Here is a 14,024-nt window from a genome sequence, read left to right as displayed (position 1 = left end):
AGTGTCTCGCGCACGATGGCGCTCATCTCGGCGGCCAGCCCATCGTAGTGCAGGCACACGTCCATGGCGCGCCGCGCGTAGGCTGTGGGGTCCTGCGCAAAGGTGTGAGATGCCTTCTCTGAGGCCAGCCGCATCTCCAGGTGTCGCAGCTGCTCGAATGCCGCCACCAGTTGCCGCTCGGTGATGAGGTCGGCCACGGATTTGCCTTCTGCGAAGGCAGGAAGAAGAGGGGTGATGGGAGGACCCAGCCCCCCCCCCCGACCCTGGGCCCCACTGAAAGCCTCTAAGAGGAAGAAAAGAGCCGTTGGTGCAGCCCCTCCTGCTGGCCTGCAGCCCCTACACCTTCTCTCCACCCCTACTGATTGGGTCTAGGCGCTCCCTGACTACAGGTCTAATAGGGTCAGAGCTCAGGCTGGGCGTTTCCTGCCATTCAATGTCAACTTGTGGCTGCTCTGCCCTTTTGCCACTTCCACGCCCTAGGCCCTGGACTTCTACAATGGTCGAGATCCAGGTTCAGATCCCAGCATAACCTCTCTGAGCTTTACTTTCTCCTGGGGGTGTGGTTCCTTTGCTAAGATGTAGTAAGAACTTGAAGGGTAATTGAGCAGGAGAGTGTGGGTGTAGGAGAGTTGGAAGCCTGGGCTCAGCTGCTGCCCCCTCCAGCCTCAGTTTCCCCCGTGGGCAGTGTGGTCCATGGAGCCCTAACCTGCCTCAGGCTCCATTTCCTCAGGGCCCAGCCAAGATGTTGCCTGCTGGCTGGCACCACTCCTGACCACAGAGGGCTCCTCTAGCACAGCAGCAACCTGGGACTGGCCAGCAGCTGGACCCTGACCCACAGCTCGCCGGAAGGACTGGAGCAGGGAGCCCCGGGAGCTTCGCTGGGGCCGGCCTGGGTCCTCCTTGGGCAGCTGGGTGGCACCCCGAGGGCTTGCCCAGGACAAGGCCCGCCGAAATGTGCCCAGGCCTGGCTTTGTGGAGTCCACATGGTGCGCCTTGGTCTCCACCCTGCTGTTCGACCGTCGGGTGCCCCAAGCTGGTGTCGCTGGACCCCCAGGCTCCTGGGGGCTTTGCAGCTCTGTTCCAGGGGTCAACTTCCGTGGGGACAGCATCTCAACAACAGGAGGCCTGGGGGTGAGAAGGAGGCTCAAAAAGCCTGGAGGAGATTACTTACATTTAGAAATGGGAAGAAAGGAGCTAAAGGTGTAGGGAAGGTGGGATGGGTAGGGGAAGGGTAATAAGGGAAAAGAAAAAAATGTGAGATAATGAAAAGATGAAAATAAAGTGTTTGTAGATGGGGAGGGGAGGAGGGGGTGAAGGGAGGGCAGGGGTAAGGGGGAAAAATGAGAATCAAGACTTGTCATGTAGAGGTACAAGATCCCAACAATGAATGTAACTGTACTGTATCCCTAAAATGTACCAATAAACTCAATTAAAGCTGGAAAAAAAAAAGCCTGGAGGGCACCCTGGTGCCACCCAGTAACAGGTCCCAGGGGCTCGGCCAGACCCAAGCTGTTCAGGGCAGGCTCCCAGGCAGCAGCAGCACTGAGCTGTCAGAAGGGAAGCATACGTGGCCTGGCTGGAGCACCCACGCCCAGCTGCAGGTAGGCATGGGACATGGGTACTTCTCTACCAGGAAGCACTCACAGTGCCCTCAGAGGGGGCCTCCCCAGCTGCCTCCCTCACCCAGTCTGCCAGGCCCCACTTCACATCAGAACTGGAGGGCGGAGCTGCAGTGGGACCTGGGGCCATCCTACCCCCAGCCTGCAAGGAGGGCAGGACTGTGACCACATCCGGGTCACCTTAGTCCTAAAATGACCCAACCCTCCCTCCAGAAGCCCCTTTGCTGCCTTTTGGAACCCCTGGCTCACCTCTTCCCCCAAAACAAGAATGGGGCCCACCCTGCCCTGTTGTCATGGAGTTGGAGGCCAAGACCACCCTGCTCCTACCACATCCCACAGCACCCCAAGGGAGGTGGTGCAAGGGACCTCGGTCTACATTTAGCTGGGGCTGCAGGGCATCCATGTTGCTCTTCCTCTGTACCTCCCCCTGGCTCCTGGGTCCCCACAGTGCAGAGTGGCACCAGGGACCAGGGCTGTGGGAGCCACCAGAGGCTGGCTATCCCTGAGGCAGGGCAGGAAGGAGGAGGGGGACTTCCTGGCTGCCGTGACCTCTACCCACCTCATTGTGCAAGCAGGTCAGGGTGGGGAACGGCATTGAGAGCGGGGTTGCACTTTACCCTTGGAGAAACTGAGGCCCAAAGAGGGGCCTGACCCGCTACCGTCACAGACCCAGCAGAAGCAGAGCCCTCAGCCCCTCTCCTGGCTACCTGTCACTCCCACAAAGCCCAGGCTGGAGCAGCACCAGACCTGGGGGATGTGGGGCCGGAGCTGCCCTCCCAGGCCTTGGTTCTGGGAAGACATGCAGGGCAGACCCTCACCCATGCCCCCAGGCTGCTGGGCCTATTTCCCTCAGGCTTCAAGCTGGCAGCTGGAAGGAGGCCCAGCTGGGGAGCCAGCCCAGGTGATTGATGGGGCCTTATCGGCCCCGCCCCAGCCACAGGTCACCATCTTCCCTGACCCAGGGTTCAGGGACCCTGCCCAGCTCAGACCTGGCCACATGCAGCAGGGGACTGCCCAGGTGGCCTCTTGGCCACCGTCCCGGCTCCCTTGGTGCCTGGCACAGGGGACATAAGGGACAGTTCCGGTCAGGCTGCCCCTGCCCTGCCCCTGGGTGGCTCTGGCTCCCTATCACCACTGTGGTGGGGAAGGAGGACTTGGACCTATGGTTGGATATAGGAAATAAAGAAGGAGGTAACAAAAGCCAAAGCTAAGGCTGTGGTCAGGGTCACCCAAGGCGATCCATTTCAGATTCCCTCTTTCCTTCCAAAGTCCTCAGACTCCAGCTTCCTTGAGGACACTGCAAGTCCACAAATGGGCTTGGCTGAGAAGGTAAAGATCAGGAACCCAATCTTCAGGTAAAGAAACAGAGTATTCAAAGAATGATTAAATTGCTCATCTAAAAAAAAAAGACAAAGAGCTCTGATCTGTAAAATGGGCCATTGTCCTGCCTTTGCCACTCACCCCAGGAAGCACAAATGTTCTCAGTGCCAGGAAACGCACTTTCCCTGCTGGGGGCTCCCACTCTTTGTGCACTTTTAAATTTCTTCTTAGAGCCAGGTGTGGTGGTACACACCTGTAATACTAGCACTTGGGAGGCTGAGGCAGTTTTGCCTTGAGTTTGAGACCAGCCTGACCTACACTCAAAAATACAAAACAAAACAGTTCCACCTAATAAATCCCTTATGCCTCTTACTGATGCGTCCTGCAGCCTGTCTGTCTGTGGGAAGTCAGTGAGCTGCAGTTTCCTGGGCACAGAGTGGGCCTGGGCTCTTATCCACATGGAGAACCTCCTAGGACCCTGTCTGGAGACAGGCCTGCCTTGGTGGCGTGGCCAAGAGGTCACACTTAGTAAGCAGCACTGTATGCGCTGCCCAACAGCTGACACACCCCAGGTCCCCAAGACTCAGTGTTGAGGGTGTCATTTTTCCTGCCTCCCAGGGAAGCTGAGGCAAGAGGGGGCCGGATCTTGCCTCAATACATCCAGCTCAGTGGTGGGGGCTGGATGGGGCCAGGACTCAGGGATGCTGCAAGGTGCTCCTGCACAACAGAAGACCCAGTGTGGGGAGCAGGGTTCAGAGGGGTCCACCTGGATTGACCTTCCTCCAGCTTTCACCTTAGGGGCCCCTCTGATCTGCACCCCTCCAGCCTTCTGGGCCTCCCCTGTCTGCACACCCCACCTCCCGCCTCCCTCCAGATTCCCCCCACCTCCATCACTCTGTTCCCCACATCCAATCTGGGCTGCAGGGTGCAGGGGCATCCCCACCTCCAAGAAGTCCCTGAGGGGGCCTGGCCTCCTCCCTGGCCTGGAGCCTCCCGCCCCAGAGCACAGTTGAGGAGCAGTGCGCTTTCCCCCTGAGGATGCCCTGTGGTCCCCAGGCTGCGGAGCTGGTGACACAGCCTCCTCCAAGGGTTCCCAGCCAGGCCTCTCCCCTCTGCCTGCCCATATAGCCTGGGGTCTATGCTGCTGCCCTAGCCCATGGTCCTGCACACCCCTGCAGGGCCAGCTGCAGCAGTGGGAATGTCATACAGAAGACACTGGCATTGGAAACTCCCACCCTGGGCCACCCAGGCCAAGAGCAGAAAGTCAGGCCTACACTTCACCTGCCTCCTGCCCCAGACTGCTGTCGCAGCACCCACCCTCCTCCCCGCACCCCCAGCCCGAGACTGGCCCATCACCCCTCTTCAGAGTCAGAAGTAGCTGGGGTGTGGCTGAGTGTGAACACCTTGGTAGATCCCATCAGAAGTAGCCACTGCCACCACAGGCAGGTAAATGACTGTGCCCTGCGCCAGGTCCTGGGCAGACTAGGCTCCTCCAACCTCCCCACAGCCACCACAACCACCTGCTCTCAGCCCCCTAACCACTCGCCTTCCCATCTTGGGCATGTCTTCCTGGAGCAGTCCGGAGGCTACTGGTTCCTAGAGCCACCTTACACAAGAGCTAGACATTGTCTCCTACAGTAAGGACAAGGACAAGGGCCTGTGTCTCACTGCCACCCCAGAGCATTTGCCTGAAGAATTACAGCAACAGACAAGATACATAGGAGACCCCCTCCCAGGTGCCACCAGGCCTACAGCCCTCTGGCAGCTACCCCCAGAAGTGCAGCCTTCTCCTTTCCTTTGCATTCAAGGCTCCTTGGGCTTCCTCTGCGCCCCTTCACACCCACCACTGAGAAGCACTCACCTCACCTTTTCGCAGGCTGCTATCCAGGCCCTCAGCACCGCACCCTGCTCAGTTGCAACCTCCCTCCAGGCTCAGCAGAAGTGGCTCCTCCTCCCAGAACTCAGTCCACACCTGCTCTGGCCCCAGTCCCTGCCCAGGGCGCCTTCTCCCGTGACTGAGGGATAATTATGGGGCCTGGGCCAGGTGCCCTGGAGCAGGGAGTGGGCTGACCTGGCTGCAGCCAGCCGGCAGGTGGCAGGTGCACATGCAGGAATGCATCCTGGTGGGTCTGAGGCTGAGCATGTGTCCTTGCCGTGTGTGCCCGTGCCTGAGGTGCCAGAGCTGCCCCTGGGAGTGGCCATCCTAGGCGGCCACAGCCAGAGACGGAACAGTGCCAGTCCCTGAGTCTGCGCCCACTGTCCCCGCACCGTGTGCCCTCATACCTGCTGAGTGAGCAGACCCAGCCCTGGCGCAGGGTCCCCCAGAGGCCAGGCAAGCGGGGCTCTGAGAGCCGGGCTGGGCATGGGGCCTCCAAGGAGTCCAGGCGTGGCTGCCCAGGCGGGAAGCACACAGCTGGGACTTCCCAGCTGCCAGGCCCCACCCCCGCCCTGCCCCCAAACCTTTCACTTTCAGAGAAGTCCCCACCCCTCCTCCCAGCCCAGATGGAGCCAAACTTTGATCCCTGCAGCAGAACACAGGATCATAGGCCAGGGTGCGGAGGGATGGAGCGCAGCTCTGAGGACAGTGGCAGAGGGGGAGACAGGCCCACTAGCCCCTGCCGTGGCCAGGGGCGAGGGTCTCCTCTCTCCAGGGAGGTGCACAGACTCACCTGTCCTCCAGGCTCACCCCAAAGCCCCAGCACCTGCTGAGACGCAGGCCCTGGTGAAGGTGGACCCATGATGGCCAGGGCACAGCTGGGCCAGAAGAGGGGACACACGGTGACTCAGGAGTGACTGTGACCACAGAGGGCCAAGCCTGAGTGATGGACGGGGAATGTGGGCAGCAGATCAGATCCAAGAGGCAAGTCAGAGCAGCCCCAGACTTCCTAGGGGCATTCCACTGGAGCGTCTGGAAAGAAACCGGGAAAATCTGCAGGGACAGATCCAGGCCTGTCAGCCCAAGAGAGGCCTGTGCTGGGCACTGTCATCACAGTGGGGAGCTGAACTCCAGCACCTCTCTCCACCCGCAGGCCGCCTCCTCGGTGGTCATAGGTGTCCCTGTGCCCAGCCCATCCCTGTACGGGCCTCATTATAACTTGTGACCCCTTTAAAGACCCCGCCTCCTAATGAACTCTGTGGTTCAGCCTTTGACATAAGGATGGGGGACAGCAGCATTCAGCCCCTAGACTGGAAGGTGTCTGGGACACTGTGGGCCCCGGGCCTTCAGACCCAGAACTTCCTCTGGGAAGCCCTCAGCTGACCATCTGAGGTGCTGGCCCCTCCACCTGGCTGCCCCGTGCGCGCACACGTGTGTGTGTGTGTGTGTGTGTGTGTGTGTGTGTGTCTCAATTCAAGCCTGAGCGGTGACCCTGGCCAGGTCTCTCCCTCAGCTCCTCCAGCAGCCCCACTGGCCTCCTGGCCTGCGTGTGTCCAACAGCTGTGACCAGGAGACAGGCAGTCACCGCTTGAGGGGACTTTCCAGGTGACCTCCCCGAGGCACATGGCCCACAGAGACCAGGACCACACCCAGGTCACCTCTGGGCCCTGATGCCTCCCCTCAGGTCTCCTCCATTCAGGTCATCCATGTCCAAGCAGCCTATTGTGCCCAGGGTGTGGGGGTGCTGCTCACCGAGCGTCCCCAAACTCCCAGAAGCGCCCAAGGTCTGCTTAAACCATGTTTTATTTCTCAAAGTTCTCAGTAAAATCCCTGTGGAAAAGGTCAGTCCTCCTTCTGGGAGCCAGACACAGGCTGACCCAGGGTCAGGAGAAGGCAGAGCAGGGGCCACTGAGAGGGAGGGTAAAGGGAGAGGCACTGGGGCCCAGGGTAAATGGGAGTTTTTTTGGGATTAAATGGATTCACCTCACTGAGAGCCCGCTTCCAGGTAGGGAAGTGCAGGGAGAAGCGCCCAGGGGCCTGCTGTGCTTGGTGCTGGCATCTCACCCCCCCCTGGGGGTCCACGGTGCAGAACAGAGACCCTCCTCTGCCCTCCCGGCTGGGGGCGGCGCCCACTCCCGCCCCTTCACCTGGGGCGCGATTTCCCTCTTTCTGTAGCAGGTTTCCCTCTCACCCGCCAGGGGGAGCCGTTGGCCGATTCCGGGGCTCAGGATGCCGGTCGAGGGGCGGGACGTTACTGGCCCCGCCTCCAGCCGCTCCTGCCCTGCTTGCTCAGATCCTCAGGGTTCCAGGTTCGAGGGGAGGTCTTCTCCACGCGGGTCCCCTGGCAGACAGCAAGCCTACCAAGGGTGTTGTGTTGAGCCCATCCCAGCCGGGTCTCCAGTAACCTGGCATTCTGCCCCAGTACAGCTGTGCCGTGTTTGGGGGTAGACATCTGTCTCAACACCCCACATTCTGCTCTCAGGCTCCTGCACTCCCCACCCACGAGTGGGCAACACTTCCTGAGAGGTGTCTGCTCCCACCCTGTCCTCCCTCACAGCTTGGCCCAGGGTTTAAAACTGCAGCACTCCCAGGGCCTTCTGGCCTCTCCCCCACTGCCCTGGCATCTGGGTTGGGGAGAGGGCCTATCTACTCTGGGGCTAGTGGGGTGCTGGGTCCTCTCCAGTCCCGGGCCTATACTCTGGGCTGAGCTCACGTGTACAGACCACAGTGTCCTCGGGCCCAGCTCAGGTCAGGAGGGGGATCCCCAGACAATAACCAGCTTCCTGTCCTTCAGCATTCCCTCCTGCACAGGACAGAGCAAATGGGCCTTGTTGATGGACCCTTGAAGGAACAAGGCCCTCAGTGAGATGGGAAGAGGTGCTTCACATTCCAATGTCCCACATGGGTTCTGTGGCCAGCTTAGTGGCTCCCCAGGAGGGGCAGGAGCCCACGCCAAGGCAGCCCACGTGTTCTGACAGCCCACGCCAAGGCAGAGTGGCAAGGTCTCCCCAAGTCCAGGGCAGTGGCCCCAAAGTCTTCCATGCTACTCTGCCTACCCTGTGAGCCAAACACTCACACAGCCACCGACCTGGCACCGTGGAACCTAAACTGGCCTCGGCCCCTCAGTCCCCACCAAGAGTGGCCACCAGGAAGCGCCTTTATTTCTGCTTCAAACCACTGAACAAGGAGGGTGTGTATCAGGCCTGGGCCATGGCGGCAAATGGCAGAGGCTGAGGCCCTGGCCAGACTTGGGGAGGCAGGAGGCTCTGCTGTCCAGAGTCCATCAGGCCCTGCCCTCTGTGCCCCAGTTTGGTCACCCTGGTGTGGAGGCACCCCAAGCAATCAGCAGAGCCACACCACATCCTCAACTGTCACTGGGCCAGGTTCTCCTGGTCCCCAAGGCTGGCACACTCGTTGCCAGTGCCATCTGCTGGTGCTCCTGGCGGACTTGTGGAGGGGCTACAAGGATATAAAAACCTCCATGTTGTGGGGCTACAGCTGGGGCAGTCCCAGGTGCTGGAGGTAAGCCTATGACAGGCACATGGGAAAGGACATGCCCCAGGGGTATGGGAGGGAGGAAGGGAGGACAGGGACCGCTCAGGGACCAGCACCCCCTTCACCCAAGAAAAGAGGTGGCAGAGTGAAGGGTGGCATGGGGCACACTGGGACCTCCCCAGGGCCCAAAGGGCAGTGCCCACTGCTGGCCTGAGCACTAGAAGGAGGCTGGCAGGGGGTGAGGGGATTGGGGCAGAGGTGAGGCTTATGGGCATGGACCTCCTGGGCACCCCAGCTGCAGAAGTCACTGACCGCAGGGCTGAGGGTGGGGACAGGGAGAGGCAGGCAGGCTGCTGAGCAGCTCCAGCTGGGGCTAAATTCATTTCCTCTCCTGGGGACAGACCCTTGGAGGGCATCAGGGAATAGATTCGGCCTTCGTGTCCCCTTGCAGGGAACCCCACTGCCCACTGGCCTCGGTCTGTCCCTGGTGACCCCTCTTGCCCATGGTCCTGCGAAGGCTCCAGCCTTTAAATATGGCACCTGCTGCCAGGATGGGAGCAGCCACAGGGCCACCAGTGTCCCCCCACACTCTCCTGTAACCTGATCTCCCTTGGCCTGGAGGCAGCACACTGGTGCTGTTCCAAGCCTGGAACCCAAGCTGGTGGTGCAAGGGGAGAATGTGCAGTTTCATTCAACACAGCTGGCCATGCCCTTCGTGGGGCCATGAGATGGGTGGGGTGTGAGCAGTTAGAGGGGTGGGGACAGTGGCCCCTTGTCTCAGCGCCCAGGGCAGCCTGGCACTCAAAGCAGCATCCTGGCTCTGAGGAGCTCACCTCTGGGTGCCCTCAGGGGTCAGCACAGCTCCCGCTTTCCACAGCAGCCACCTCGATGGGCTCCACCATGATGGAAGGCAGCTGAGGGCCCAGCCAAGGGCCCTTCTCCCAGGTGCCCACTGCAGCCTATGGGAGGGTGGGCAGGGTGAGGGTGGCACCAGGCCCTGGGCACCCCACCAGCCTGGAGCCCTAGGGCAGGGCTGAGTTTGGGGGCCAGAGGGATCCTGGGGGCCAGGTGCCCCCAGGCTCAGCCCAGAATCCTGCTTCACAGACAGCCTGAGGCTGGAGAGGCACAGTCACCCTGGAAGCTTGTTCAGGGCTGACACACACGCAGCTACCCACAGCCCCCTATCTCTGAGCAGCCCCTTCCTGGGGTCTCCTGCCTGGGCCTTGGCCTACTCCCTCTGCTTGGAGGAGCCTGGAAGCTGTTGCCATGGCAACCTGAGCTCTGGCACTCACCTCTTGGTTCAGTGCCCACAACTGCCCTCCAAGTACCTTTGGCATCTCCACCTCCCACTCAAGGCCTTTAGGGTAGAGGCTGTGGCAGGACCTTGTACCCCACCATCTCTGGTGCCCCAGCAGCCCCTGCCTGGGCAGCCCCTCCCTAGGGCCCCATCCCCATCTCTGCCAGCCAGGATGGCTGTTGGGGCAGGCTCACTTTCCCCCAGGGCACAGATGCTCGAAGGAAGGGCAGGCACCCAGCAGTCCGGGCACGCTACAGCCCTGAGAGCTGGTCCCAAAGTGTTCTGGGCTCTGCCCAGGACTTCTCTAACCAACTACCAAGGGGAGCCTGAAGTATGGGACCACGGGTACCAGCAGGCTGGGTCATCTGAGGCATGGAAGAGCAGGTGGGCCCAAGCAGGCTCCCTCCCCAGGTACCATTTCCAGAGCATGACCTGGATGGCAGAGCCCGCAGGGTGGCCGTGCCCAAGACCCCAGCTCTCCCTCCCTGGTCAGCTCAGGCTCCACTGGAGCACCATGTCTCAGGGCTCCACCCCTTTGTTCAGGGTCCTCAGGTTTTGTGCGTGGATACCCCAGAAACGGGAGTTGGGGCTGGGACTCCAGCACTATACCACCATGCAGCCAGCGAAGTGTGCTCTGGGCTTGGGGAGCAAGCCCCAGTGACCCCTGGCTAGATGAGGCCAGAGTGGCTCCCCTTCAATTGCTTTAGCCACCAGATTTCTATAAAAGAGCAGTTGGCCAGGTGTGCTGTCACATGCCTGTAATTCTAGCACTTGGGAGGTTGAGGCAGGAGGATCACCATGAATTCCAGACCAGCCTGGGCTACGTAGTAAGACCATCTCAAAACATAAAAAGTGATAAATAAATGAGCAACTGTCTTCCCAAATGAGGACAGGCATGCCCCCCCCTGCACGAGCCAGGCTAAAGGCTGGCTGCCCCATCCCATGCCACTTACTCACCTTCCCTGTGGGGCCTCCCCTGCCCTTGGCCAGGCCTTCCTTTGACACAGTGGACTGGGAGGTGCTCATGCTGCCACAGCTGCACTGAAACAGGCTGAGTGAGGGACTACTGCCACCGATCTCTCCTCCTGGAGCCCACACCCACACATGGCCCTGCCTAGATCTGCTGAGCCCCACTACAGGGGGCACTGGACACTGCCCCTCAGTGCCCAGGGCTGCAGGGCATGGGCTAGAGGAGGGGAGACTTCCTGGGAGGAAGGCCTGGGAGGCCTGGGGCCCTGGTGGGGAGCAGGAAGGAGCATGGTCCTGGGCAGGGAGTGGCGAGGGGAGGGACAAAGCACCCAGGCCTTACAGGGGTTTGGAGCCAGGAGGCTGAGAGTAGCCCCTGCAGGAACATCAGCCAGAGTCCAAGGTGCCCAGTTCCTCAGAGAGGGAGGGGGAAGGGGAGAAAAAAATGAGGGTGAGAGGGAGGGGAGACAGAGGGAGAGATAGAGACAGACAGGGACAGAGACAGAGAGTCAGAGACAGAGACTCTCACTGCACACAGGGTGCCACGTCCTCAGGGCCCTCCTCTGAGGAACACTGATGTCCCGCCTGCCACATTCACCCACCCCACGGGGGCCATGGCCAAGGCCACCAAAGCAAGGTTTGGGAAGAGGCCTGCCAGAAGTCACAGGCCAACCTCAGTTCCCTGCACTGCAGCCAGGGGCTGGGTCTGGCAGGCTGACACCCCTGTGGACAGCAGCAGGACACAGGAGAGGGCAGCAGTGCGGGAGGAGCTGGTGGGTGTCCGAGGGGCTGCTACTCCAGGCTGAACTAGACCTGGGGAGGGAGGCCCAGGCCCACCCACCGCAGACTCCCTCACCTGAGATCCCATCCAGGTCGCTGCTGGAACTTCACCAGGGCCCGGGCAGCCAGGACAGGGACCTGGAGGTCTCGAGATCCAGACAGCCGTGGGCGCGAGCTGGGGCCCAGGGACTCACAGAAGACCATAGCGCCAAGAGCACCTCCGCCTCCGTGGCTACCCACACCTGCGCGCAGGTGCGCAGGGCCAGGTGCGCCAGAGCATTATTCTGAGTCAGCACCCCTTCGCCCACCCGGCAGGGTGCCGGCTCCTCATTGCCAGGCCAACCCTGCCAATCGGAGGCAGCTCCAGGCCCGTGTCCGCTCAGACCCAGGCTCCCCGCAACCACCCATGGCCACCCATCACCCGCAGCCCGTTGTCTACCGTCAAGGCCTGCTCAGCCTTCTTGGCAGCATGGACCTCTGCTTCTGTCGTTGCCCACATCAGCGACCCAGCTTGATCCCCGAGACCCACTCCACAGCCTTCCAACCACCATCCACCAAGCGGGCTCCACCCACTGCCTTCTGCGGGTCTGTCCAGTGCGAAATCCATCCTCCAGTCACACCCACAAGGAACCCAGCACCAGCACCTCTGGGACACGCCCATCAGTCCAGCATTCACCGTGTATGTGTCTGCCACCTGGCCACACGTCACTCACCATGGAACAGCTTTCCATCCAACATTTAGCACCTGTGTCGGGTGCTCGGGCACCTGCCTGTAACCTCAGCTACTCAGACGCTGAAGCAGGAGATCATAATTTAGGAACAACTTATGGAGATCCTGTCTGAAAAATAAAAAGTGGATGGGGGTGCAGCTCAGTGGGAGAATGAGTTCTATGGCTGGTACTGAAAAAAACAGCTATCTATCCATCTGTGGCTCACGTGTTGTCCACTGTTACTAGTCAGCAGACAGGGGCCAGGGATTTAGCTCAGTGGTTCTGCTGCCTGCCTCCCAAGCGCAAGGACCTGAGCTCATCCCCAGTACCACAAAACGAAAGCAAACAAATTCAGCCTCCACCCATCCTCTCACCCACCCACCGTGCCTCCACCATTCACCACTCGCCTTCCGAGCCTCCATTCGCTAAAAGGCATCCATCTTCTTCCCAACTTTCCCCTGGTCAGAATCTACTCACCAGAGTCCAAAGTTCATTGCCTAGCCAAACCCACCTTGCACAACTAGTCCACCCTGTTCTCCGCCCAGTTAGCAACCGTCCATGCATCGCCATCTGCTCCCCACTCATGCCTCTAGGAGGGCGATCCTCCAACTCCCACGAGACATTGTCCAGCCCACGCCGCGATCCGCCCTTCAGTCCTCACCCATGAGCACTGTCCTCTGTCCACCCATCCACAGCACAGTCGCCGCACACTGCGTGTCCACCGCCATTTACATTGCCAGGATTCACTGCCGCTGGCACCCCTCCCCCACCTGTTGCCTGCAGTTTGCCAGTGCCCATCGGTCCAGCGCCCTTATCCACCCACCCTCTGCCTACCAGTAATCGCCGTCGCATAACCAGCTGCCACCCATTGGCTCTGCACCCCCCATCACCATCTGCCACACGTCCAGGTCCTGCACCGCCAAAACCTCCACCCCCACCAATACACTCATTCTGCCTCTGCATCGGTCCTCAGGGGCTCATTCACCCCTCACTCGCTCATCAGCCCCTAGTGGTCCACCCACCCACCGGCTTCCATTATTCCCGTTGTCTGCACATTACATTCTTACATTTGCAATATGTGGAAGCACCAGCCAGCTGTTTGCACTTCTATCACTCCACCACCCATTTTCATCACCATTCTATGGCCCGCTAATCCATAAACCAAACTTTCGTTCATCGATAATTACTGCTGTGTCTGTCCACTGTGAAGAGGGGAGCACAGTCCCGTGTCTCTGGGTGATGCAGCGCAACCCAAGGGCAGCAGCCCCAGGCCCCACCACCGGTTTGCAGGGAAAGAGTTGAACACGGATGGCATTGCCCCTGGAGCCTACTAGCCCCTGCACAGTGACGCAGATTTCCCTTGACCTGTGCGTAGAGGCCTGACAGAATCAAGTGAACAGCAGCACTCACTGCTCAGTGCCAGTGCTGGGCACTGGACTCCTTAAAATGAGTAAGATCCAATTCAAAGTCATGGTCCCAAGAGCCAAAAGAAGCAAACGCCAGCCTTGTGCTGTGTGCCTGTAAGCCTAGCACTCTGGGAGGCTGAGGCATGAGGATTGCAAGTTTGAGCCCAGCCTGGGCAATTTAGGAAAACCTTATCCTAAAATAACAAAGGGCTGGGGATGCGGTTCAATGTGAAGACTCTAGGTTCAATCCCCAGTACTGAAAATAAAAACAGGTGCCAGCAGGTGAGAGAGAGAGAGATCCGTCGGTGGCACTCCGCGGCCTCCAGACTCCGGTGGGAGAACTGCTCGGGAGGGGAGTTGGAGAGGGAAGCAGAGGCTGGAAAGGGGTGGCCTCGAGCGAGAGAACAAGAGGAGCTCTGTCCTGCAGGGCAGCCGCCAGCTGGGTCCTGCTGCCCGCACTGCCTCTTCCTAGGAAGGGCTCGGCGCGAGCGGAGCGGACGGAGCCCTGGCCGAGACCAAGGAGAGCCACCTCCTCGCGGCCGGGCCTGGGCTCTC

The 14,024-nt window shown here is 60.4% G+C and overlaps 1 protein-coding gene across 1 annotated transcript in view; it reads right to left on the bottom strand.

Moving 5' to 3' along the window:
* Exoc3l4 (exocyst complex component 3 like 4) overlaps positions 1-14,024 on the bottom strand; it is a 20,563-nt gene that overhangs the window by 5,862 nt on the left and 677 nt on the right. The window contains exons 2-7 of the mRNA XM_010607370.3: positions 10,565-12,192; positions 9,144-9,269; positions 6,963-7,618; positions 5,609-5,847; positions 707-1,125; positions 3-208 (exon numbers count right to left, since the gene is read on the bottom strand). Of these exons, the coding sequence (XP_010605672.1) occupies positions 3-208; positions 707-1,109 (609 nt within the window). The 5' untranslated portion in view covers positions 1,110-1,125; positions 5,609-5,847; positions 6,963-7,618; positions 9,144-9,269; positions 10,565-12,192. The remainder of the gene's footprint in view (positions 1-2; positions 209-706; positions 1,126-5,608; positions 5,848-6,962; positions 7,619-9,143; positions 9,270-10,564; positions 12,193-14,024) is intronic.

Source organism: Fukomys damarensis, unplaced genomic scaffold (genome assembly GCF_012274545.1).
Source record: "Fukomys damarensis isolate Sample0158 unplaced genomic scaffold, DMR_v1.0_HiC HiC_scaffold_21, whole genome shotgun sequence".
In the NCBI taxonomy this organism is placed as follows: domain Eukaryota; kingdom Metazoa; phylum Chordata; class Mammalia; order Rodentia; family Bathyergidae; genus Fukomys; species Fukomys damarensis.
Note: the sequence above shows the minus strand (reverse complement) of the source record. Positions and strands in the feature narration are given on the sequence as shown.